The sequence below is a fragment of the Callospermophilus lateralis genome, chromosome 4 (assembly GCF_048772815.1).
Source record: "Callospermophilus lateralis isolate mCalLat2 chromosome 4, mCalLat2.hap1, whole genome shotgun sequence".
NCBI classification, from domain to species: Eukaryota; Metazoa; Chordata; class Mammalia; order Rodentia; family Sciuridae; genus Callospermophilus; species Callospermophilus lateralis.
In genome coordinates, this window is record NC_135308.1 from 151133193 (window position 1) to 151160746 (window position 27554).

Consider the following 27554-nt stretch of genomic DNA (forward strand, 5'->3'; position numbering starts at 1 on the left):
TACCAAGGCAGGAATACAAACCCTGGCTTATCCAAGCTAATATGGCCAGAGTTATAAGGTCCCCAAAACTGGCAGCAATGGGTGTAGCGACATTATCAGGATTTATACCAGTCTTCTTTGAACCAACGATAACTCCAACCATTATTATTCCTAGAGGAAAGAATGTTCATCACTTTCGATGTTATGATTTAAAGAAAATCAATCCCTCAAATACTGAAACATACAGGACAGGCAAACAATATCTCAGTTTCAGAGAGACTGCTTGGATAAGCTGATTAAGCAATTAAAACATTTTATCCCAATGTCATGGCAAAATGCCTTTCAACAAAATCCAAGCGGAGCTCACAGATCTGAGAAGTTCAATGTTGTACTTAAAGACCCAAAAGTGACCATGAAATTATGTTAAAGCTAAAATTTTGAATTTAGTAATGTGTGTATCTTAGGATTTGATACACACAAATAGACCTAAGATTTTTAAATTTAACCCTCAAATAATGTATGAAAATGCCAGAGAAAGGTGAGTCATATGCAAGGCAACTGGGAAGAAGACCAACAGATTTGTTCACATATGGTAGCTAGAAATGCTTGCTTCATTATGTTCTTTAGTGCTGAAGTATTAAGAAGCAGGAAGTAATTAAAGTTGAACACCAGAGTCCAGAACACAAGAAAGTCTTTGGAAAATATTCTTTAAACCCAAAGTTTGTTTATAATTCTCCAACAGGATAACAGAGGATGAAAATGTGACTGTGCACTTGCACTTTTGAATTCTTATTTTCTTGAATCAGATACATAAGAGGAAAATGATAACATTTATGTCTATACCCAGTTGTACAGATTTTCTCATAGCAACACCACATTCATTAAGAGGATGAAGTAAAAAGAAAATTTTAAATGTGTATGTGCTAACCACAGCACATAGATTTTCAACTCGAAATCTAAATATGGCTTTGGGGAGAAAAAAACAGAATCTGGGTGTAGAGTCACACACCGGTAATCCCATAGACTGGGAGGCTAAGGCAAGAGGATCAAAAGTTCAAGGCCAGCCTGGGCAATTTAGTGAGGCCCTGTCTCAAAATAAATAATAAAAAGGGCCAGGCTGTTGCTTAATGATAAAGGATTGAACTCAGGGGTGCACAAACACCAAAAAAGAAATAAAAAATAAACAATTTCACTGCACTTTTAGAATAAAAAGACTGCAAATATTTTTATTCCAGAATACTCATTATAGATAAAACTGAGGTCCTCAAGAACAGGTTTAAATACGTGCCTGAAGTCACATAGCTCATGATTCTAGGTCTTTAGTGTACCATATATAAAGTCAGTACTCTAAAGAGCAGAATTTTTGTCTTAAATCAAACAATGCGTTGTAAATTATATTCTGGAAACTTTTTCAATCACTGGACCTTACCCTTTTTATAATATCACTGTAAAGGGGGAAGAAAGCAATAGCAGAAATGCTTTTAGAATATGTTATATGATAATCCTACAAAATATAATGAGGTGTGGTGACACAGACCTGTAACCTCAACTACTCAGGAGGCTGAGGCAGGAGGATTGGCAAGTTTGAGGCCAGCCTGGGCAGCTTAGCTGGACCTTGTTTCAAAATAAACATTTTTTAAAAGGGTTGGGGATGTAGTTCAGCCAGACAGCACTTGCCTAGCATGTGTGAGGCCCTGGGTTCAATCCCCATTGCTGCAAAAAAATAATAATCCAACAAGATATGATTACATAGAAATCTTTTTTCCACAATCAGCACATGGGAAGCTCTCCTATGACAGTGCTACTTTTATCTTTTCAGCTGAAATTAAGCATTTTTTTGTGCATCATGGCTCAGTGCAAAGAGCTGAAAGCCAGGAAAGTTGGGTTTTAATTCTGATTCTGCTCCTAACAAGTGGATATAATTGGACAAGTTGCCCCACCTGCCTGAGTCAATTTTCTCACGCACAAAATGTGGTTAATTGTATCTGCATACATTAAGATGGTCAAAAAGGTCAAGTAAAACTAGAAGATACAGTGTTCAAGGTAAGAAGCTTTAACCAAATGTACAGTTGTTTTAAAATTTGAATTTTTGATGGTTTTGAAAATCCTAGGCATTTCAAACACTTGCTGGACTGAAAAATTTCAAATGACACAAAATCAGAAAGAAAACAAAAGTTAAGGAGCCTAAAGAGAGTGCCAACACCGCAACCTTTTTTTCTTTTGCCAGAAATTTAATTTCCCAATAGTTTCATCTCAATCATTTCTAGTAATTCCATATAGAAATAAGAAAATTATATCCCTGATTACTATTCCATAAGAAGCTAGTTATCAAATGGAAAGTTCACATTAATAAAAAAATCCATCTGAGAAGTTCTAATGCAGTTAGGTTTTTTAAATTAGTTCTTAAACCATCTATAGCCAATAATATGCTGTCTTCAGAATAAGGTTATTTTTGTACTACCACAGACAGGAATTTTTTTTTTTTAATATGAAACTTAAATTTTTATTTTTTTTTTAACAGAGGGACTGCTTTTGAAACTCAGAATTCCTGGAACCCTTGTTACTCAAGAGACTAGCCAGTAAATCCCCTGCACGACTTCCAGGAAGTTTCTCAACTTCATTTACAAAACAAATGAATGCTCAGGCTATTTTCCTGATCTTATTTGGGAATTATACCAGGGCATCAAAGGCCAGAACACAGCCTCGAACAGCCTGCTCTGCAGTAAGGTTCATAAATAATGAAACGGAAATATATCTGATATGATTGAAGCTTGTGATAACTTTTTTCTGTTGTTTTCATCATAAATATCATTTGAAGAGAGAGAGTCATCATCCTGAGAAATAAATCATTTAAGAGCAAAAGATTACAGACATTTGCAAATCCGCTCACCCTGCAGAAGAGACGCGATGAAGGCGGTGGCCACGCTGCTGGAGCACAGGAGGATGGAATGATCCAGGTAATACTTTCCCTCTGGAATCCAGCCCAAGATGATCGCCGCCACCGCTGCTAAAAAACCCACGACTGTGGCCTGAACCTAAAAAATTTGTTACAAAATCCAACTGAATTAGTAATTTAAAAAACACTCAAAATCTTTCCTATGTAAACATTACATACAAGAAGCCTGAAGACATACTGCCCCTGGTAACTGAGTCGTACTGCCTTTTAAAGAAGCTACTATATTTGAGTTTTATATTCCCAGAGAGTGGGCTCTCAAACTGCCCTGATCTGGTGGCAGCAGAAATGGAATGGGGTGCAGGAATCTGTTTTTAATAGTACCCCAAAGGACTGATCCACAGATGATCTAAGAAAACACTAGCTTTAGGTTAAAGAGGGCCCCACCCAAGGTGGGAAGCAGGCTCACCAGGCAGCGCTGGGGAGATTAAAATCAAATGATAGGACCCTGAATCCTTCTCTACCACTTAACCTTGGGGCAAGTAGAGTCCATTAACTCAACTGGTATTTATTCAGATTCTACCAAGCACAATGCACTGTGCTTGATACTGAGATAGGACCATGGTGAAAATGGACTCCCTGTCTCAGTGGGAAACAAGACGTTAAAAAATACCCTCACAAATAATCACACTTTGATTAGTACCATAAAAGCTTAAGTTCCAGCTGCACATGATGGTGCAAGCCTGTAATCCCAGCTGCTCACGAGCCTGAAGTAGGATTGTAGGTTCAAAGCCAGCCTCAGTAACTTAGGGAGGCCCTAAGCAACTTAATGAGGCCCAGTCTTCTAAATAAAAAAAAAAAAAAAAGGCCAAGGATATGGCTCAGTGGTTAAGCACCCCTGGGTTCAATCCCTAATCCCGGCCCCCCAAAAAGTTTGAGTTCCCTACTCTATAAATGACAATGATAATATCAAACTTTGAGATTCAAGTTACATAAATAGATAGTTTCCGTAGTGCAAACACAAAGCAACACTCAAAATAACTTCCACTAAGAAAAGACATGCAGACAGCCGACTCAGGCTACCAGAATGACAAAGCTACAGGAAAGCCCACGGGAATCACTTTTCCCAGTGGTTCTTAACTGTGTGTGTGTCGTGGCCCCTCTGACAACCTGGTAAAAATTCTGTAAAACAGAGACCTTTCCCCTAAGAAAACACAGAACACTCAACATCTGGAGTGGAATTTCTGGGTATTCTCTAAAGCCAATCCATGAAATGGGGTCAAGGGCTCCAAGTGATCGATCCCTGCTGCAGGATGACGCCATTGTACAGAAAATCAACAGAAAGGCAGGACTAAAGAGCCTAGATATCCTGTCGTCCAGCCCCACAAGCTTTGATTACAGTTCCTGTTGACATCACCCACACCTCAGAGCTGACCTCCAGGTATGAGAGCCACTGTGGCTGCACAGTCGTTAGACATGTCAGCATGTTCGTGCTGGTTAGTAAATAACACACACACTTCACACAGTAGAACTAAGTACTAATGTAAATTCCAGCACTGTGACTCCAAGTCCTTCCTGGCATGACCCAGTACGCATGGCGAGGGAGCCTGGTGCAGACATCATGGTATGTGCGTCTAGGCACGTACATGCATCCGTAGATCTATTTCTGAGGAACTGGAGGCACATAGCTGAGCTGAGAAGTCCTATTCTGTACATCTGCAAAAGAAAAACTAAGTGGAAAATGATTGATGTGCCCAAGAAAAAAAGCAAAGCCTGGGTTCAAGTGGTAGCTGGATTTAGAAGGATCTCGGGGCTTGGAGGCTAAATAGGGGCTACAGGCCTGAATAGACCTTGGTGCAGGCTATATCCCTCCTAGTGAGGTGGTTCCTCAGATGGCACCGGGGGCTCTGCAACTTATGCACAGTCCACGCAGCTGTTCTGTACTGTGGTGAAGAAACCTGTAGCAGGTCATCTGCTGGGACCCAATTTAATAGCAGAGAAGCACACTCCCTTCCTAAGTGTGCCTGGGCCTCCTGTCTCTACTCTTCCCCCCCCCGCCCTCCACAGCCCACCTCCAGGAAGGGGAGCACAGGCTAGCCACCCTGCACCCCTCTCCTCACTCAGCTTCTCCTTCACAGGCTTTTGCAGGTGAAGCCTTTTCCCCAACCCTACCCACACCTCTCTTTTTGGTGGGAGGTATTAGGGAGTTGAACCCAAGGATGCTTTACCACCTTAACCACATTCCCAGTCCCTTTTTTTTTTTTTTTTTTTGTTTTGAGATAGAGTCTTGCTAAGTTGCTGAGTGGGGATAGCCTTGAACTTGGGATCCTCCTGCCTCAGCCTCCAGCGTTGCTGGAACTACAGGTGTGTGCCACCACACTCAGCAGCCTCTGTCATCTTGGCCTTTGTCCACTGGAACTGAGTCCCAAGCAATTGCTGCATCCCCAGCTGGCCCCGATGCTATCCTGGTGGGCATGTTCGGGGTTCCTGTTCTTCATACATGGATGATGGAGAGAGGCACACATGGGCTTTGGGTTTTGGCAACTAGGATCAGCAAATCCCCAGCCATTGCCAGCACCCATCCTGACCAGAGGTTGCAGGGAGCGAGGATGACAAGGGAAAGGTGCACATTACAAACAGAATGAAAATTAAAGCTGAGATGGCACCCGTGCAGCCCCAGCTACTGCAGCCCCCGCAGGATCATGACTACGAGACCACTTTGAGAAATTTAATAAGATCTTGTCTCAAAACGGAAAAACGGCTGGGGTTTAGCTAAGTGGTAGGGCACTTGCCTAGCGTGTGCGAGGCCCTAGATTTCATCCCCACTACTGAAATAAATAAAACAAATAAATAATGCTGAGATGACCATTATACTAAAATGATTTGATATATAATTTATACTACAACTCATTATTTCATATGAGTTTAGGGTATTTAAAGAAGAAAATCAAATATATTTTCAAATACATTAATATTTTGGATATTTGAATATGGTATTAAATATTTTTATTATCATCCCTGCACAGATAACAAGTTCAAGTTGAAAAGGATTTTAGCCTCTCTAATATAATACTGTGATTTGAAAGACAAAAGGAAAGCCCAGAAGGGCTAAGTAACAAAGCTTATACAGCTGGTTAATGTTAGAGCTGATGTTAAGATCCCAGACTTTATCTCCAACCCTGCAATTACACAGGTATTTTTAAGAAATAACCACAATCCCAAAACTCCTTTGTCTTTAAAATGCACTACATAAAATCATATTCCTGTAACCAAATTCTCCATCACCTCATCAAAGTTCCTGTGCGTCCCCTCAGCTAATCCTAGCTAGAGAATTACCACAGGTAGCTGCAGTCTTCTGCCTCAGAGATGGGAGGGATGGGGGAGAGGCAGTAGAGGTACTCACCTGAGATCTGAAAGCCATAGATTTCATAGAATCCAGTTTAGTGTTTATATCATTGGCAACTGAACACATTCATTTATATCAACACTAGTAACAACAAATTGAGGAAAAGTCAAGACAAATGGCTGACCATAATATACAGAACTCAGTTTCATTAAACAAATATTTTGAAAAATTAAAGTAGGCTGAGCATGGTGGTGCATGCCAGTAGTCCTGCCTACTGGAGAGGCTGATGCAGGAAGATCACTTGAGCCTAGGAGTTTGATACCAGCCTGAGAAACACAGTGAGTCTGTCTCAAGGGTAAAAACAATCAAAGTAAAAAAATAGCACCTAAACAATGAAATGTTCAATATTTATTTGTACAGATATCAACACAAATTCTGGCTTTATCACATAGTTATGGAAGAAAATATTTATATATCTATCTTTTTATATTTGTAAGCATATGATTAGTTTCTAGAGAAAAAATGACTTCTGGAGGTCAGAGGTGTCCACTAATTCCATTATTTTTTCAAGGTACTAAATGAGTTCAAGGTACTAAGTGATTTAGCACCTTGAAAAAAGTAAAAAATGATAGAATTCCCAGCACTACAGTTGAGTCCATTCCAGAGGTGACCCCAAGACCAGTAAACACAAGATCTGTAAACAACTGTGTGCCACTTACCTGCTTTAAAGCCAAGTTGCCAATTATTAGGTTCCACTTTTCAATGGGTGAGTCCATCTTCCCAATATTTACCTGTTAAAGTGGATATTTTCATGGATCACTGAAAAATCTATATATTGTTTACTTTGCTTAAATAGCATACAAAGTCTTAAAGTACAAAATAATTTTGTAGTAAGTCTGGTAAGGGCACCTATACTTGAATATAATTCTGAATTCACTCCATCTACCATTCAGATTGGCTGAGATGCTCAGGGGGACTTTTTTCTTTAACCATCTTATAAGAACTAGTGGCCCCGTTTTTATATATATATAAAACATTACCATGTATCACCCTAAAATGCTGAATCCTGTGTATTGAGGGTCAATATAAATAATTACATAATTTTTAGCTGCCAGCATTTAATTTCATACCATAAAATTAATATAATCTGAAGAATTGTTAATCAAAAAACAAGATTTAAACAAATCGTTCATATGTATATAACCTACATTTGATTCATGACAAAAAATTGTTAGCAATAAAAATTCATTTAGTTCACAAATTTTGATCATGCACCTCACCAATTAAAAAGTATACATCTTTCTTCTAAATAGAATACTTTCCAAAATAAGATTATTCACATATTCAGTGTCTCTGCGAGCCAGGTCATATTTCTCAACCACTTAATATTCAAAAAATGTACAACTAAGACTGCCAAGTTTTCCAGTCATTTGGAAAGCAATGAGCAATCATTAGTAAAAATCCTATATTAAGCTGGATTTTCAGTTATTCATCACCTGGTCATAGAAGGTTTTCAAATGTTAAAAAAAAGGTTTCTGGGTGAATGGGTATAGAGGAAGGTACACAGGGTTATTATTTATGGGTCGTTTCAAACAAGTACAAACTAGAGCTTAGCTCATGGCTTTAGACCAGCGGGTTCAGGGCCCATCAACATTCCTCTACCAATTTGGAAAACAAACGCTATTCTGTAATTTCACTCCAGATTTTAGTTTCAAAGTCTCCAGCAAATTCTCAGTGTTTCAGGATAATTACTCCTGCAAGTCTTTACTGATATATTTCTTGACCAAACCTGGGAATCTAAAGTATTGATAAAATTCATGTTTGCAATTGTAACAACCTGGGGCTCTGCTCAAGTGAGTAAGAGAGACATGAGCAACATTTGAAGAGTGCATTCACCTCAGGTTCAGAGTTCAAGAACAAAGCATGAGAGAAATTAATGCTATTTTGAAGAATTCTTAAGAGAGTGACTGTGGCTATGAGAAGCAATCTCAGTCTACGAATGAGAAAACATCAACCCTTCAGAGTGGCTTAGTGAGCCAGGGAGACAGGCAGAGTTCAGGGACCAGGAAAAGATCAAGGGAGGTGGGGGCGAAAGGGTGAGGGAGAGAGAGCCAGGTTCTCTTGTGCCATGGCCACTACATACCTCAAATCCCTGTCCCTACAACTTCCGGTCATAGTCTACATAATGGGAACATACCTAAAATTTGGAAGGCATAAGCTAAGCAGAGGCCACTATCTTTGGCAGGCAGGCAGCCCTGGGAGGCACCTGGGCCTTTGCCATAAGACACACTTGGCTTTTTTCCCCTGCACCAGTGGTAGAGTGCCCTGGGTTCAATCCGGCCGTTCCACTGATTTTCTCTCCACGCATCTTTACTTACCCAACTTCCCCACATTTGTGTAGGCCCTATTATAACTAGAGCACACATCTACCATGGCTGCTTTCTGGACCAAACCCAGGCTGACAGTTTATTAATTTAAATAGTGTAAGATTGTACTCTATATACAAATGATGAGGGTCACACTTTCTAAGTCCCTTCTAGATCTAGATGTCTCTGGATCTGCAATCTTTTTATTCTAACATAAAATAATCAGTAACAATTAAAATGATATCAAATTAAAAGAAGAATATATTCACAAATAAAAACATTTTTATAAATCAATATTTTAGAGAAAACCAAAAAGAAATGTCAGCCCAAATTCACTCTTTAGGGAAGACAGTATGCTACAGGCATGCATTAGGAGTGGTGGGGGAATGGCCAGACACAGGAAGATGACCTGTTGCCTCCATCTTGGAAAAACTACACCAAGAACAGGGCTGACCCACCCTCCTGTCCAGTGGTCAGGGATAATATAACCACCCAAGCTTCTTCAAAAGTGGAGGGAGAAGTAGGGGTGTGCTGTCTAAAGGCCTTTGGCCAACCTACCTTTGTTAGATTAGTTGACTTGCTGGTGCTCTCAGCAAGAGAAACCAAGAACTGGGAAAGTGATAAAGTGTAGGCGGGCGTGATTACCAAATCTTTACCAAAAGATTTCTGACTAATCCATATTTATTCAAATTACATATATCTTGAAACATTAGAAAAATAGGCCAATATGGTTGCAGAGACACCAATTCGTTCACTCATTAAGATGCATCTGGTTTTGGGCTGGGGCTGGGGCTCATTGGTAGAGCGCTTGCCTCGCACGTGTGAGGCCCTAGGTTCGATTTCAGCGCTGCATATAAATAAATAAATAATATAAAAGATCCACTGACAACTAAAAAAATATTTTAAAAAAAAAGATGCATCATTTTGCTGAAGATATAGCTCAGTTGGTAGAGTGCTTGCCTCACACTCACAAGGCCCTGGGTTGGATCCCAGTATCACGTACACAAAAAAAAGATGCATATGTTGAATTCTTAATGTATTTTCCCCTTTCGTTCTTTGGACATGTTCAAAACAGCTGTTTTAAAAGACTGTTAAATTCACCACGTGGGCCCTCTGGAGTCCCTTCCCATGGATGGATATGAATCACACTTTTCTTGCAAATGGGTCACACTTCTGTTTCTTTCTACATCTGATGATATTTTTTTTGTTAAAAACAAGACAGTGTTGACAACATAGGAGAGTGACTCTCATACCCGTAATGTTCTAAGGATTGAGTTTTCCTTCTAATTAGCAGTTAATTTGCTGAGAGTCAAACTACAGAGTCTTCTCTCTCCCGGGATGGAGCAGTTCATCTTCTACTTGGTTCTTTTGACTACGATACTGCTTTTCAGTCTAGCCCTTTGGGGATCACTTCCATATCTATGTAGTTTAGTGGTCAGGCAAAGAGTTGGACAAAATTTGTGGTCTAGTTTGGAGTTTACCCTCTCTGGGGTTTCTCCTGCTTCTGATATTTCCCCATGTATTTCCACTAGCTCTCTTAGCTTCAAGTTCTATCATCTGATACTTTGATCCAGTAAAATTTCAATTCTCTGCCACAACAGCTATGCATAAGGTCACAGAAGGTGCTCAATCAAAACAGCCATCAAGCAGCCGGGCTCAGCGGCATACTCTGTAATTCCAGGAACTGGGGAGGCTGAGGCCAGAGGAGGATGGCAAGTTTAAGGCCAGCCTGGACAATTTAGTGAGACCTTGTTTCAAAAATGAAAAATAAAAAGGGCTGGGGCTGTAGCTCAGTGGTAGAGTGCCCTGGGTTCAATCCCTAGTACCCCCCCCTTCCCCCCCCCCCCCCCCCCCCCCCCCCCCCCCCGCACAAAAGCAAAGAGGAGAGAGGAGGAGGAGACAAACAAGTAGGCAGCAGACAAATCTCAGTGAGTGCACTGGTCTTTCAGACGCAGGCCCCTCTCACATTTCTGCCCACTTGTTTTCTTTTTTCTTTTTTTGCCAGGCTCACACTCAGGTCAGGCCTGTATACACATACTTTTGCAGTTGGCCAAAGATTTGAGCAGATCTTATATTCAGACTTTGGATCTTACCTTTCTGCACTTCTAGAATTCCCTCCCTAAGTTTCCAGCTCCCCTTGCCAACTCTGAACTCTATCTCTGCCACCTGGAGCAGGGAAGACTGCGTTTTCTGCCACAGGAGATCCAGGGACTGGGGAATGCCCTCAAGCAAAGAAATCTTCAAACACTGCCATTCTTAGTCATCGACGGCATGCTCTTTTAAGGGAACTCAAAATTCTACGTTTTCGCTTTTTATTGCCATCGAATAGTTTGTCTAGATTTTGTAACTGTATTGAATGGCAGGGAGGGTTCACCCAGCCAATTCATTCTGCCATTAACTGGAATCAGAAACCCTGTTATATATTTTTACACTCAGTCTTAGCCACAAGTCTAAGAAGCAATGGATTATATATTTATATATTTTAGATATCTTATATAAAACATAATACACTCAAACACACACAAAGTAATATCTTTCTGAGCACACAGGGCAACGCATGTGTCCATTACCCTGATGGTGGTGATAGTTTCCTGAGTACATACTACATATCAAAGCACCCAGACTGTAGGCTTTAAAATGTGCAGTTTATGGTACGTCAATTATACCTCAATAAAGCTGCAAAAAAGGAGGGAGCTAAAAATCCACCTGATTAAAACAGTTTCAGATTAAACATAAATAGTTCTACTCTGCAAAACTGACTGAGGGCTGATATTTTTAACTTAAGAAAGATGTATTAAAATGTAGAATAGGAACATGCAATCCCATTTGTACTCACAATCAGATTTCACAAAAATTTAGAATTTTTTCTAAACACATAAAATTTAGAATTATGCCGAATTTGGGAATAATACGGAAATTTAAGTCAGTTACTAATAATCATTATTTGGACTTTAATTTTTTATTATCTTAGAAGCTTTGCAATTGAAATTGGAAGTCCAACATCAAATTACTACAGGAAGAGGCTTTGTTAACAACTTCTGCTAGGATGTCAGCACCCCAAAGGCAGGTACATTTTCTGTCTTATGACTGAGCACACAGATCCATGCTTGGCATACAGTAAAGACCCAAAACATTTTTTAATTAGTAAATTAGAAAGGTAGAGCATTGCCGGATGTGGTGGTTCACACCGTAATCCCAGTAACTTGGGAATCTGAGGCAGGAGGATCACATATTTGAAACCAGCCTGGCAACTTAGCAAGACCCTGTCTCAAAATACAAAATAAAAAGGACTGGGGATGTGGCTCAGTGGTAGAGCACCCCTGGGTTCAATCCCCAGTACCAAAAAATGAATAAATAAAAATAAAATAATAAAGAATATTATAAAATAACTTCAGAGAACCGAGAGTTCTCTGACAAGAGGTTTGAGGCAACAGAAATCAGTTTTGCCTGGAGTAGAAAAGGGCTAATAAGATTCTGCCAGGCAATTTGCTCCTGGGGAACAGATTCACAGTCTTCTTTTTTTTTTTTCCCTTTCCTTTTAATTTATCTTTAGGATACCATTTTTGACTCATATCTAGCATTCAGAAAGAGGAAATTTTAGACTTAAACTAAAAAACTTAAACTATAATTGAAACTCTTAAAACTCCAGAAATCATTGTGCTTGGTTTATTTTCCAATTGTAAACTACTGCCACATATCTATATGAACATCTATATAAAAAAAATTGAAAAAAATCTATATATATATAATTTTATATACACTATAAAAAAATTAAAATTCAGGAAAAATAGTCAATTTAATCATCATATCTTTACAAATAAATTTGGACTTATGTAAGAGGGCAAGATAAAGCTGATTTGTATTCATCACTATTTAATTTCCTTGTTGAAATAGGAAATCTATTATATTGAAATATCTTTTCATTTAGTTTGACGGAAAAACAAGCTCTAAGGAGAAGTGACCTTCAATAGACTGAATGAGTAGGCTGTCTCTGGTGTCTGAGGTTTTAAGCTCTCTGTCTTTCTACTTATTGAAGATCCACCTTATAATCCTATAAGCTCATTTGTCCTAGTTCTCCTGCAGATAATCATAAAAATAATAAAACAAAAAGATTAAAGTAATCACCAACTGGCCTTCTATAGCTATGATTTTCATTCCTAATCTTAGAAGTAAAAAGAAATATTTCACAAAAAAACATAATAGTTGAAAAGAAGTATTTTTTAACACATAAAATTTTAAAAGCCGGGGCTGGGGCTGGGGCTCAGTGGTAGAGCGCTTGCCTAGCATGTGTGAGGCCCTGGGTTCGATCCTCAGCACCACATAAAAATAAATAAACAAAATAAAAGCATTGTATCCAACTACAGCTAAATAAATAAATAAAATTTTAAAAAATTTAAAAGCCAGCTTTCAAATAGTACTTGTTGAGGTTTTTCAAAAATTACATTCATTTGCTCTTCTGCCTAGAACCAGGAAACACCAGCCACAGCAGTGGAGACCACCAACCCCAAGTTCAAGTGGCAGTGGGTAGGTGTAAGAGGGAAGAGGAATTCCCAGGTGGAATGACCTCCAGGCAGGAGCTGAAGAGAATGAGAAGGGAAGGGGAGAGGACCGCCCACTAATCCACAAGACACTTCAAAGAGAGATCCTGCTAGAATAAGGGAAAGTGAAGGTTAGTTCTGAATGCAGTGAGTGGCGTCCAGCTCACAACGGACAGTTCAGCTCTGGGGTCAGGAAGGGGATGGAGAAGGGGACTGAGTGACCAGTGGGGAACAGCATGAAGCTACTGAGGGCGGACGTGTAAACATGTGTCAAGAAAGCCTCAAATTAAGAAAGTGAACAAAGAAAAAGAAACCAAACAGGCAGAACCAGCAGCAGCCAGTGCAAGAGGAGGGGGTGAGAGGAGCAGTCATGCTCAGGCCCAGGAGTGGTCGTGAACAGGCCAGAAGGGAGTCGCTGACCTGGAGCTGTCAGCAGCCTGGGAGGGATCAGAAGCCGCCAGACAATGACGCTCTGGCCTTCCCTCAGAATGGTAGCATTCCGCCTATGAGATCAACTTCTCCAAGCAACTTCAATGCCATGAACTAGAAGAGCACACCATGGCACCACAGCTTCACACCCAAGTGACTGCTTCCCAGCTGTCTACCTGAACGTGGGCTCTGACTCCAACAACCTCTCACGACACCCACTCCTACCACCCCATCCCAGCAACATCATCTCCGACTACATCATGGCAACGAGCTCCCAGCCGGGCTCCCTGCTTCAGTCTCTGGTGCCCACACCGCAACACGACATTCAAAATAATCTGTTAAAGAACACTGCTCAGATCACACCATGGCTCTGCTCAGAATCTTCCAATGGGTTCCCTATTAGGAAGCAGCCAAAGTCCTTCCAGGAGACCACAAGGTCCCTTATTGGCTGGTCCCTGGCTCATTCTCTAACCTCCTCTCCTAGGACCCCCCTGTTCACTTGGTCCCACCACCATGGGCCTCCAAGGCGCCTTATCCAACACCGTGGTTCTCCAGCGTGAGTGTACCTCAGAATCGTCTGGAGAGCTTGCTAAAGAACAGATGGGGGGCTGGGGTTGTGGCTCAGCGGTAGAGCGATGGCCTAGCAAGTGTGAGGCCCTGGGTTTGATCCTCAGCACCACATAAAAAATAAATAAATAAAAAGAAAGGTATTGTGTCCAACTACAACTAAAAAATAAATATTAAAAAAAAAAGAACAGATGGCCGGGCCACACCTACCTCCACATTTCAACTCAGTGCTTTGGAAGAGGGCTGAGAAGTGGCACTTCTAACACATCTCTGACGCTGACGATCAGAAGACTGCTCTAGAACCTTCCATCCAACAGCAACCACAGGCCCAGCTCTCAGCTGTGCATTGCCTGGGACCTTCCTAGCTCAGCCTTGAAGGTTCACTTTCTTATTTCTCTCTGTTTATGTCTGATATATCTCTTCAGTGACACAATTCTGAAACTACAGAAGATAACTCCAGCCTTATCTCCTCAAAGAAAGGCTCAGTTAAGTCCACCCTGTAGGGGGGACCTTAGCAATAAGCTCCCTGTGCTGAGCCCACCAGCTTTGGAATTCCCCTCTCTTAATGTGAATAGAAAAATGCACATAAACAGACACACCTAGCACGAAATAGAACATGGCAGATGAAGTTTAAAGAAGATTAAGATTAAATTCACTTCTAGGAGATTTAATGGTAATGTGATCAAATGAAGCAGCAAAACTTCATTTGCAGTCAATTCTTTCTGAACCAGATTCCCTACAGCAAGGCCTATTTTAAAATGGACTGGCAATTTAATCTATTACTTGAATCTAAACAAAGCTGGACAGTGCTCAAGAGCAATGCTTTCAGAGGTCTTTTCTTTAAGGTAAGCGAACCAGAACTTCACTCTTCCTGGCAAAGTGGCTCAGAAGCCTACCTACCTCTATCTGTCAGAGCAAAGTTTTTTCCAACAAGTGAAACTGGAGCCACCTTTCAACTTCCATTCCTTAACTTTCCTCTTCCTTGACTGTTGCCACTTCTGTTTTCAAGACCTTTATTCTCTCCTGCCAAAAGGGCTCTTGGATTGAGTTCCACCTAAGTGACCCACGAGTTCTCACAAGAAAATCAAGTGGGGAAAGCAGCAGGTAGGAGACCTGTGCGCAATTTCACTAACTCTCAGAACCTCAGTAAAGCTACGTAGGTTTCTTCTCTCTCTTCTTAAAGATAAAACTTCAGATATTCTCGACACACAGTCCAGCTGGTGTCAAAGAATCAAGTGTTAAAATCAATATTCACTGTCACTAAATGTCATCATATAATGAACTAATGGGATACAAGAATAAATATGAAACTCAAATTTTGAGCATTTTATCATAATTTCATTATTAGAATTTTTTAAAAAATAATTTCTTAACACTGAGAGCTGCTAGATGACCCTATGGTTAACCATTCTCATATCTGCAATGCTAGGTACTTTCCAACCAAGTCACTGAAGAACCAAGATTATTTTGGCTAGCTTTGTCAGTCTAGATGATGCTATGAACAGTGTCACAAAATTATTAGACTTTCTTTCCTATCAGGGAATAACTGCTGAGATCAAAGACTGATCTTCAAAGCCCCAAGTATAACTACGGCCCCAAAAGACCACAGTTGATAGTAATGATACAATCATTGAAATAATTCCAAAACTGAAGCTTTGTGAACAGTTTGAAGAGGATGCTTTCTAAATATCCTCAGGTGACTATAATTGTTTTTATTTTAATTATTGAAATGCATTTATGGCTTTATGATATCACTTGAGAAAAAAACTGTCCTTTTGTTTAAGGACATTGGATCTAAAAGTGTATGGAGGTAGAGGAATATAACTGGCTTTAAAGATACCAAAAAAGGTAAGGAATCTCTAACTACATGTCCATTTTTATTGCCAATTTCAGTATCTTCCCAAAAGTAGAATGATAGAATTTTTTAATAGGTGTCATGTAAAAAATATTTATACACTTCAAGGTATATTCACTTGGTTACTTCACAAAGTTTCAAAGAACTGCTTTTTTCTGCAAACAGCCACTGGTGATTTTTTTTTTTTTTATTGGTTATTCAAAGCCACTGGTTATTAGTAAGTAAATCCTATTATGTTGGTATTGTTACCTGAAGAATGTAATATTAAGGTTCTTTTGTTCAAGAAACTGTTTTAAATATATATCTTCTTTTCAATCTTGTTTCAATAACTTGCAGAAGTATCTAACAAGGCAGGTACAAATTCTCTTCTATGTCATGTAATTTTTCCAAAATTTAAATAAAGCTTTCATTCCTAGACTCTGGATCAATAATACTCTAAATCTGGGAAAGAGGGGCCCTAGCTCTGAGACTTCAGGTTTACAGGGCTCCACCTTGGCCCTCCTTTACTTAGGTCCCTCCACTAAAGAGCGGCATTCACAGGCCCCCGGCTCTGCCACCTGAGACCTAAGCCAGGGCATCCTCTGGATGTCCAGGACCATAAAGTTCCCTGTCCAAGTGGCCTGGAGCCCCTTGTCGACTTTTCCCTCCAGCTGGTGCTGCTGGACGCAGATTATGCCACCAGTAAGTGCAGGCCCAATCCAAGGAGTGCAGGGTGGTTGCTGCTGAAGGCACAGCTGAGGGTGGACGTGAGGCCTGAGATGGGTACAAGGCCTTTCAAAGTGCCATGCAGACAGCCAGGGGGAAGGGGGAAGGGGCTGGCCTCAGACCAGAGCCCAGCTGTCTCCATACCACCAGCTCCAAAGCAGAAGCCAAGATGAACAAGAATTCTAAATGTGCTCTTGGACTTATAGGTCTTCTTACAGATACTCTCGGGGTTGGGTTTGGTTTTGCCTTACAGGGCTAGGGGCCTACACAAACCCAGGCCTTGTACAGGCAGGTGCTAAAGATATAATTGTTAAGGGAGAGAGAAAGATTTTTTAGTAAGGTTCAAAGATTGTTGTGTAACTTTAAACTATGTAGATCTGTCTTGAATCTCCATGTGAATTCTGCCCACAGACCATACTGGAACGCCTATAGCATATGACATTATCACACTGATAAACAGCACTAACTGGGATGGTCTCTTCTTAGATTTTGACGTTGCTGACTCACTTTTACGATTCAGGTTCCAGCTCACCCGTCACCTCCTGGATGGAGCCTCCACGTGTAACCTGGAGCAGCCCTCAGAATCACCCTTCCACAGCACCCGTTCTCTTCATTACCTTTACTGATATCCGAAGTGATTTATGTACACTCCATCTGCCTTGTTAACTTATGACTAGATGGACTTTACCTTAGTCCAGGGGTTATTGTTGCATATTTCATGGTGCAGACTGTCCCAGATCTGTCCAGGACACTGCCTTGTATCTTTTTTGTCATTTCCCTGTTTTGGGGTTGTTGTTATTTTTAAGTACTTCTTTATTTTCTGGCACAAGATGTTCCAGGTTCATCTTGTACTTTCTTGATGCAGCTCAAGGAGCTTCTATTGCTCTTTAGTCCTTTCAATATTCAATAATCACAGTGACTACATGCTATAGGCTAACGGGAAGTTACCAAAGTAATTCTACTCTATGAGGTTTAGCTCCACCTACACGACTAGCCGAGTGATTAGAGATCATCCCAAGTCATGAGCTAACTTAAAGATTAATTTACAATCCTAGAATTCCCCCTAAAGAAGAAAAAGTACAAAAGGATATTCATACAGTTTTGCTTATATTAGTAGATCATTAGAAAGAGCTCACATATCCAATGCTGGATGAATCCAACTGTTGCAGAGTACTACAACATAAAAGTGCAGAGTCAATGAAGACAATGACACTGACATGGAAATATGACCAGGATATATTCTTAAGTGGAGATCACAGATTTTATAAAAGAGAACATTCAGGATTCCAGTTTCTTTTTAAAATGCCCAATGTTATATACATTATGATATCCCTATCCACATATAAATACAGATATGAAAGTATAGGGCTGGGGTTGTGGTGCAGTGGTAGAGCGCTCGCCTAGCACGTGCAAGGCCCTGGGCTCAATCCTCAACACCACAAAAAAAAATAAACATACAAAATAAAGGTATTGTGTAAAACTAAAAAAATAAATATTAAAAAAGATGAAAGAATAGAAGAATCTACACCAAAATATTACTAGTGGTCATGTCCAGGTGGAAAAGTAAGGTGGTTTGGTGGTTTGGGATTTTCTTTATTCTTTTCTCTCTTTTCATTTTTATAATAAGCATATGTTGCTTTAACAATCATGGAAATTTTAAATATCATACAGCCGGCCAGAGCTGTAAAGATTCTGAGCATCTGACTTACCCCATCAAAGGAGACAAGTAGGTCACTTCTCGTGACAAACATAGGTCTCTAGCTCTCAGATCAGACAACCCTGAGGACACTCAACTTATGGGATCAGTTACGATCCTGAGGGCCAGAGACTCATCAGACAGACAGAGGGAAAAACTTTCTCCTGATACAAGTTCTTCTTATAAAGGAAATAGTATAAGTGATACATATACTATGAGCTAGGAAAGAAACTTACTGCAGTGGACAATCTGGATGCCAGTGTCATTTCCAAGTTCCCTTTGAGACCGAGAAGGGCAGGAACTAAAATGAAAACTTCTGTTACGTTTTTGAACACCTCCCAGTGCTGCAAAAAATAAAAATAAATAAATAAATAAATAATAAATAAATAAAGATTTCTGATGTTATTTAAAAACCACTTAGAACAAAGACATTTCAAAAAATCCCCGTTCCCCCCCCCACCAACTTTGCACCGACATTCTGAAGTGCCACACTAGTCATCAAAACAGGGAACGTATAGCTTAGCCCTACCTGCTGTGCATTGGGGCTTTAGAAGACTCGGGGGCAGTTGTAGTGACAGCTGACAGTCACTACCTCACATTCTACACTAGCATGCAACACACAATCCCAAAATTTGTGAATTTTTCATCACTTTATGACGGCAAGAGTTAGCATAACTAGGTTAAAAGCACAGACTCTAAAACCAGATCTTCTGAATTTGAACCTTGCTTCCAACACTAATTACAACAACCTCACAAGAAAATTACACTACTATCATTACCAAATTTCACAAATTAAGAAATAAAGATTCAGGGGCTGGAGTTGTAGCTCAGCGGTATGGCGCTCGCCTAGCACGTGAGAGGCACTGAGTTCGATCCTCAGCACCACATAAAAATAAATAAATAAAATAAAAAGGTACTGTGATCAACTACAACTAAGAAAATACATTTTTTAAAAAAAAGAAATAAAATAAAGTATGCTTAGTGGCATATTCCTGTCATTCCACCAGCTCAGAAGGCTGAGGCGGGAGGACTGCTAGTTCAAGGCCAGCCTCAGCAATTTAGCAAGGTCCTAAGTAACTTAGTGAGACCCTGTCTCAAAAATATAAAGGGCTAGGGATGAGGCTCAATGATGTGACTAAGTGCTCCGGGGTTAAATCCCCAATACCAAAAAATAATATAAAAAAGAAATGAAGATCCAGACACATTCAATGATTTTCCCAAGGTCAAAAGATGAGAACTGCAATTGACTTCAGGAGTTCTGAGCAGTCCTGTGTTCTGTCCCCCTATTTTAGGGTGTAAAGCCGAGAGGGTGTAGAATACAAGATCATAAACAGCACTAAACCAGAATAATAAAATTTTAATAATATTATCAATGATAGTAAATAAAATTTGGGTTTTTAATTTTTTTTGTAGTTGTAGATAGACAGAATGACTTTATTTTATTCGTTTATTTTTATGTGGTGCTGAGGATCCAACCCAGTGCCTCATGCATGCTAGGCAAGCGCTCTGCAGCTGAGCCACAGCCACAGCCCCTAAAGTTTGTTTTTCTGGCCATGGATCTATCACAACCTAGCTGCAGGATCCTAGATGAGTCACATTATCTTTCTAATCTTAATTTTTCATTTATAAAATGAAGATAACATCCACCCTGTCTAGCCCTTGAAGAAATACTACGACAGTTAAATAAGAGATAAGAAAGTACTTACGCTAAACTGAAAAGACCACATAAATACTTTAATAACACAAAATGATATTTTACACATGCTATTAAGATATGATTGCCCCAGTAGGAGACTTCATGGGCTAAGAATAGTAACTTCATGCCAAAAAGTATCAGGAACACACATTTTATCATTAATACCAAGACAGGTGAGAAAATAAAATTTAAACCCATCAGATAAATGAAAGAAAAGTACAATATGTTCCCAAAGTTTCCCTATAGGCTATTCCAAAAAGTTTATAACTGGGGAGCTGGGCGCAGTAGCACACACCTAAAATCCCAGCAACTCAGGAGGCTGAGGCAGGAGGATGCAAAGCCAGCCTCGGTAATAAAGCAAGGCCCTGTCTCATAATAAAAAATAAAAAGGGTTTGGGAGGTGGCTCAGTGGTAATACACCTCTGTGTTCAAAAAATAATAATAAAAAAAGTATAACTGGGGCTTAAAGAGTTCAGAAATGTTTGTCAGATCAGTCTTCTATACAATCCCAGTTAAAAGAGCCAACACTAAGGATATGGGGGTGGGGGGGGGGGTAGGGGCAGGCCAGAGATGTAGCTCAGTGGTAAAGCACTTAACTGGCATGTACAAGGCTCTGGGTTCCATCCCTACTGCAAACACACACGCACACACACACACATAAAAAAAAAAAAGAAAGAAAGAAAGAAAGAAAGAAAGAAAGAAAGAAAGAAAGCAAGCACCGGGATTCCAGTAGCACCCTAGATCTCTAGTCTTAATAAAAACAGGAATCAGTGTTGTCCATATTTTCTAATGGGTTAAAAATTCTCCTAGGAGACCTGGGGAGGTAGCTCAGTGGCAGAGTACTTGCCTAGTGAGGCCCTGGGCTCCATCTCCAGAGCCACACACACACAAAAATTGAGTGTGCTAATGGAATTGACTCCTTCCACACCAGAATGATGGTGATGGCCATGACGATGTGAATAACAGGTGATAACAGTGACACTAACAGTATCTAACATGCACTCACTGTTCCAGACACTGTTCTTTAGACTCCCGCATTTCATCTTAACCACAGACCTAGGAGCCAGGTACTGCTTTTATCCAATCCCAGACATGATTCAAAAAATACATTTTAGATCATCATTTTCTCACACCTACCTAAACAGAAACAATGGGCTGATGTCACACTTTGGGCCTGCTCAGATGTACTCCTTTGGGCTACTCTTTTCTAGTCCAATTCAAATCAGACATTTATAACCAAACAGAATTACTATGAAATCCCCAACGACTCGGCATTGGTGTGATAGCAGTAAGAGGTGTGAATCACTGACTTCCTATCTTTGCCCCAAACATTCTTTTCTCTCCGCCGCCAGGCCTGTGTTAGGAGAAGCTCCCAAACTTTCCTAGTCCTGGCACTCTCAGTATCTCAGAAAGGTTTTCATGACATCTCTAGGACAAAAGAAATATGTAGAAGTCCTATTATTAATAATAAGTATTTTTGCCCCCAAAATTGGTAGTCATTAGTTTCTGAAGGTATCCTTCAGAAACTAAAAAGAAAGTCTTTCCAAGACCAGAAAAATTCAGAAAATTCATCCCCACAGCTGACTTTAGCAGAAGTGTGTGAGGGAGTCCCAAGCTAGACACAAAAGGATGGGACCCCTGAGATACCAGGCGGAAGCACAAAGCGTGCTAGAGCAGACACGGAAGGGAGGAAGAGGAGGACCTACCAACACGGAAAGAGACAATACAGTTAAAAAAAAAAAAACATAATGGCATTTTATATAATCATGATTATTTACTAATAGAATAATTTGTGCCTGTTGGGCACTGTGTAACCTGTCAGGTCTTGGAACTGGACATTATCATCTCTGTTTCTTATTTTATATTGGTTTTCTGTGACACTTTTTTTGGGGGGGGGGGGGCGTCAGTACTGGAATTGAACCCAGGGCCTTGTGCATGATAGGCAAGCACTCTAACACTCAGCTTCATCTCCAGCCCTTTTCAATTTTTTTTTTTTTTTTTTTTTGAAGCAGGGTCGTACTAAATGGTCAAGACTGACCTCCAACTTGTGCTCCTCCTGCCTCGGCCTCCTGAGTACCTGGGATTACAGGTGTGTGCCACCTCTTACCACAGACACTTTCTCTTTGATCACAGCACTGATTAAAAACCCTCTTTTGCAAAGATACATCATCAAAGGAATAGTGTGATCTAATGTTGAAACCTTGGAACTACCTGGAGCTAGTAGGCTATAGAGTGTCCAAGAGATGTCACTGAATCTCCCTCAAAACTTAAGCCATCCCACGGCACACCTGGGCCTCATTACACACCCTTTGGGAAATAGAGATAGTGAGGGGCAGCAGAGTTCCCAGAACAAAGCAGGGGCTCTGCAGTCAATCACCAGGCTGGAGCCACCCACACCGCGCCTCATCGTGGCATCTGGGGAAATGGCTTTACTCTCTTCATCTCAAAAGGGGACTTGAATGGTGTAGGACCACATGTCACTGCACACAGTAACAAATGTTTATTAGCTATTAACACCCTGATGTATTATCAGTTAACTTTCCTGAAAGAAAAAAAATACCAATGAAGAAAGAATACTATAGCTAGCAAGGTAACCTTCAGAAACTAAAAAGAAAGTCTTTCCAAGACCAGAAAAAGTCAGAAAATCCATCCCCACGGCTGACTTTAGCAGAAGTGCGTGAGGAGTCCCAAGCTAGACGCAAAAGGAAGGGACCCCTCAAGATACCAGGCAGAAGCACAAAGCGCGCCAGAGCAGACACGGAAGGGAGGAAGAGGAGGACCTAGCAACACCGAAAACCAGGCCTCAAAGATGAGCAAGAAGAAAGGAACACGGGTAGACACAGGGGACAACCTGCAAAAACCTGCATCAAACGACAAGAGCTTGTCACTTTTTTTTTTTTTTTTGAAGCAGGGGCTTACTAAAAAGCCCAGAGACTTTTAAAAACCCAAGTTATAGTTGGGTGTAGTATGTGCACCTGTCCCAGCAACCAGGCAGGCTGGGGCAGGAGGATAAACTGAGCCCAGGAGCTGAAAACCAGCGTGGCAAATAAACTTCCCACAGAGAGAGCTCCAGGCCAAGAGGTCTTCATCAAGAATCATAGCAAACATGTAAATAAATAATGACAGTTATATAAACCCTTATTAAGAATAGAAAGGGAAAGAGTATTTTCAAATCCATTTAAGGGACCAGCATTATCTGCCAACTATAAAGACCATTACAGGTTAATCTCACCCACAGATACACATGCCAAAATCCTCAACAAAACATTAGCAAACTTGACCGGAGTTTTACAAAAGCAACATTAAGACTGGTTATATTTATTCCAGAAATGTAGAGTTTAATAAATGTTATTTAACATTGAACCAAAGGAAAAAAACAATATATCAATAAAAAGAGAAAAAGCATTTGATCAGTCAACATCCGTGCATAATTTAAAAAAAAAAAAAACATTAAGCTTAAAAAAGAGAGTCTTGCTGGGCGTGGTGGTGCATGCCTGTATCCCATAATTCCAGAGGCTCGGGAGCTGAGGTAGGAGAATTGCAAGTTCAAAGCCAGCCTCAGCAACTTAGTGAGGTCCCAGGTAACTCAGTGAGACCCCATCTCTGAAAAAAATACAAAGCGGGGTAGCCTGGGGACGTGGCTTAGTGAGTAAGCTCCCCTGGATTCACTCCCCAGTACCAAAAAAAAAGTCTTAATTTGATAAAGAGTATCATAAAACCCAATAGCAAAACCTATATTTAATGGTGAAATGTGGGAAGCTCTGGGAACAAGAAAGCTTCCTGCTGTCACAGCTTCTAACAGGCCCCGAACTGAACAGCAAAAAAAAGTAGTCCAGTGCACAAGGCTCAGGGGAAAATGTGACTTGTTACAGACAATGGTTAGTTATGCTGAAGGAATTCAAAATGAATCTACACATAAATTATTAACCTTAACACAGGACTTTAACAAAGTTGCTAGACACAGGTCAATAAAGAAAAAACAATTTACATACCTACAACACACAGAAAATGGATGTCTTAGGGAACCATACCACCGACACCAAATAACCTGGAATGAATCTAACCAAAAAATGTAAAAGTTCTATGCTCAAAACTAAAACAGCTGGGGCTGGGGCTCAGTGGTGGAGCGCTTGCCTAGCACATGGGAGGCACTGGGTTTGAGCCTCAGGGTTTGAGGCCCAGGGTTTGATCCTCAGCACTGCATAAAAAAATAAAGTTATTAAAAAAAAAAAAAAACCTCTAAAACACCCCTGAGGGCAATGGAAGCGATCCTTCTTGGGAGTAGCTCGAGGAGAGTGCTTGCCCAGCCAGCGCAAGACCCTGGATTCGATTCCAGTATTAAAAACAAAGCAGAGTAACCGCCACAGAGGACGGGTTGAGGCCGCGTTAGATCACCAAGCACTGAGAGTCGACTCTCCCCGAGGTGAAACGCAATCGAAATCACAACTGCAGCGACCGTTTCTGTGGAAACTGACAGACCTATACTAGAATGCAGGTGGATGGTTGTAGTTGGACAGAATATGTTTATTTTATTTATTTTTATGTGGTGTTGAGGATTGAGCCCAGGGCCTTGCACTGCTAGGCGAGCGCTCTACCACTGAGCCACATACTTTATACAAAGATATGAAAAGTTGTGTTCTATATGTGTCATATGAATTAGAATACATTCCGCTATCATGTATTTTAAAAAAAATAATCCATGAATAATCCCAGCACAGGGCCACAAGCCTGTAATACCAGGAACTCAGGAGGCTGAGGCAGGATGATCTTAAATTCAAACCCAGCCTGGGCGATTTAGAGAGACCCAGTCTCAAAAATAAAATAGGCCAGGCACAAAGGTGAAAGCCTATCAGGTAGTGACTTGGGTGCTGAGGTAGGAGGAGCAGGATCAAAAGTTCAGGGCCAGCCTCAGGAATTTAGCAAGAGCCTCGGCAAATTAATGAGAATCTACCTCAAAATATTAAAAGGGCTGGGGATATAGCTCAGTGGTAAAGTACCACTGGGCTCCATTCCCAGTTCTGGGAAGTAGGGGCAGATGGACATGCAGAGGGCAAAGAATCACCGAAACACCTCTGAGGATGAACAAGGCAAGGAGAACACCTCTACTCCATACCAAGACTTGCACCAGAGCCAGGGGACAGCAGGGATGGAGCCAGGATCCTCAGACACACGAAGGACCGAGGGCACTGGCACCCCACGCAGGCCGCACCTGACTCACCACAAGGAGCAGGGCCAGGCAGTGGCCAAAGTTCAGTCTTGCTTTGTTTTCCTTTCAAATTTGACATATTATTTGAGAGCAATTATGTAACGGCATAGATACAACAGGAAATGTACTGGAAAGAAAGAATACAGCCCCCACTTCCCACTCTGAACAAACAGTCCGTCCAGGCAAGGGATGGTCTAAAAGCAAAAGGAAGCACCAAAGCCCTGAGAAGGTGACATAAGGACATCTTAATTACCACAGGGTATGGGAGGATTTCTTACAGAGACAACACAAACCAAGGGAAAGTAGGAGGAAGAAATGTTTCAAAGTTAAGAAGTTTTCCTCATCAAAATGCACCACGGAAAGAATAAAAAGGCAAGCCAGGGGAATAGATATTTTTAATACATAGAACTAAAAAGTTTATATTCAAGAAATATAAATAACTCCTACAAGCCTCTAGGAAAAAACAGAAAAAAATTAGCAAGGACATTTTACCAGGCATATCCAAATGGTCAGCACGCATCATTAGTCACCAGAGAAATCCCCACTAACACCACGATGAGAAACCACCCGCATGTGTGAGAATTCCTAAAATTAGAAAGACAGCTGATTCCAAGTATAAATAAGCACAAAGACCAGTAGTATCTCTTGTACACTGCTAACTAGAGGGAAAATTGGTACAATTAGTTTGGAAAGCCACCTCACATCTATTAAACTTGAGTACCTACATATTCTGAGACCTGGAAATCCCATATCTATACACAGAGCCAACAAATTTGTACATACGAACACCTACTGCAAACACTCTTTCTCCCAATGTCCATCAATAGTAGAATAGAGAAATTGCAGGACATTCATACAATGGAGTACTATGCAGCAATGAAAATAAATGAAAGTACGGTCCCATGAAACTTAAGGACACAAAGAAGGCTAATGAAGGATTGTACAGATGCTGTTTCTTGAGCTGGTTGATGGTTATATGGAAGTTTATATTATAAAAATCCACCAAGCTCTAATGTTTTTGCTTTGTACACTCTGAATGTATTAAGTTTTACAAATAAAAAGTTTTTAAAAGCATAAATAAAATCCTTCAAAACATTTACATACTGTTTTTGCCATTTTTAGTACTAAGGTTTGACACTATAAAGTCATGAGGCCAGGAGTCCTAAAGTCCACAGGACCTTTAATTAATTATACATGTGCTATTCTTTCCAACACTAACAAGACACAAGCAAACACGACACTGGAGGAATGCACATGAAGAGCCACGTAAATACTCGGCCACTCTGTCCCCTAACATGTTATTCTTATAGGAGCCACCAGCTAAATGGTGTTTCTTCACAATGATTAGTATATCAGAAAAAAATCCAACCAAAGACAGCTTATCCACTGTAGCATCTGTGACATCATCATAATAACCTGAAACAATCATATTTCAAATGTTAGATGGGGTCGGTCCCCTTTGGTGTTATCTTCTGTTAAAAAGAACTTAATACAATTCCTTTTGCCCTCTGCTGGTGGGAATGTTTCTATTTGTGTACATTTCCATTTAGATAAAAATGCTATTTACTGATGGCTCAGAGTCACAAATAACCTGAGATTCTTTTAGGAATCAAATAATAAAAAGCAAATTACAAGATACCCTGCCTAACACACTGGCCGTGGTCAACCTTCCTCGGAAGAATGAAAACTGACAGTAAAAGATACCACATTTTGACAATTTACTACTTCAGAAAAATAGTTCTGTAACCACAATACATTTAAACCCCCTACAAATCAGTAATAGCACATCCATTTCTAAAATGAATAAAAGAAACAAAAATAGTAATTGACAGAAAAAATCACCATGGCTAAAATAAAGACATGGAAAACACAAAACATTAAGAACCATCAAAAAATGCTGAGGGCCAGGTGAAGCTCAGGGCTGGAGCACCTGCCTAGCAAGCACGCGGCTTGAGTTCAACCCCAGAACCCAGAAAACAGTAGAAAGATAAAGTTGATTAAAACCCAATAATATTTACCCATAGCTTGGCAAAAATTAAAAAGATTGAGAATACCCAGTGCTGATATGGTGTAGGAAAATAAGAGTATTATGTATCTATGGTAGGAGTGCAAGATGGAACATATCTGCAAAATTATAAACACACACACACCCTAACACCCAGCAGACTCATGTTTTGATTGGTGAATTACAGTTTTACCTAATAATGGACTTCGTTGTGATATCCTCACAGATGCACACTCAAACTTTGGCTTGTTTCATCCTTTATACCCCCCACTA

At 40.4% G+C, this 27554-nt stretch overlaps 1 protein-coding gene across 3 annotated transcripts in view; it reads right to left on the reverse strand.

Annotated features, from left to right (window-relative positions):
• Slc41a2 (solute carrier family 41 member 2) overlaps positions 1 to 27554 on the reverse strand; it is a 118613-nt gene that overhangs the window by 65012 nt on the left and 26047 nt on the right. For all 3 annotated transcript variants that reach the window (XM_076853247.2, XM_076853248.2, XM_076853246.2), the window contains exons 3-6: positions 18611 to 18718; positions 6938 to 7009; positions 2870 to 3014; positions 4 to 150 (exon numbers count right to left, since the gene is read on the reverse strand). In XM_076853247.2, coding sequence (XP_076709362.2) covers positions 4 to 150; positions 2870 to 3014; positions 6938 to 7009; positions 18611 to 18718 — 472 coding nt within the window. The remainder of the gene's footprint in view (positions 1 to 3; positions 151 to 2869; positions 3015 to 6937; positions 7010 to 18610; positions 18719 to 27554) is intronic.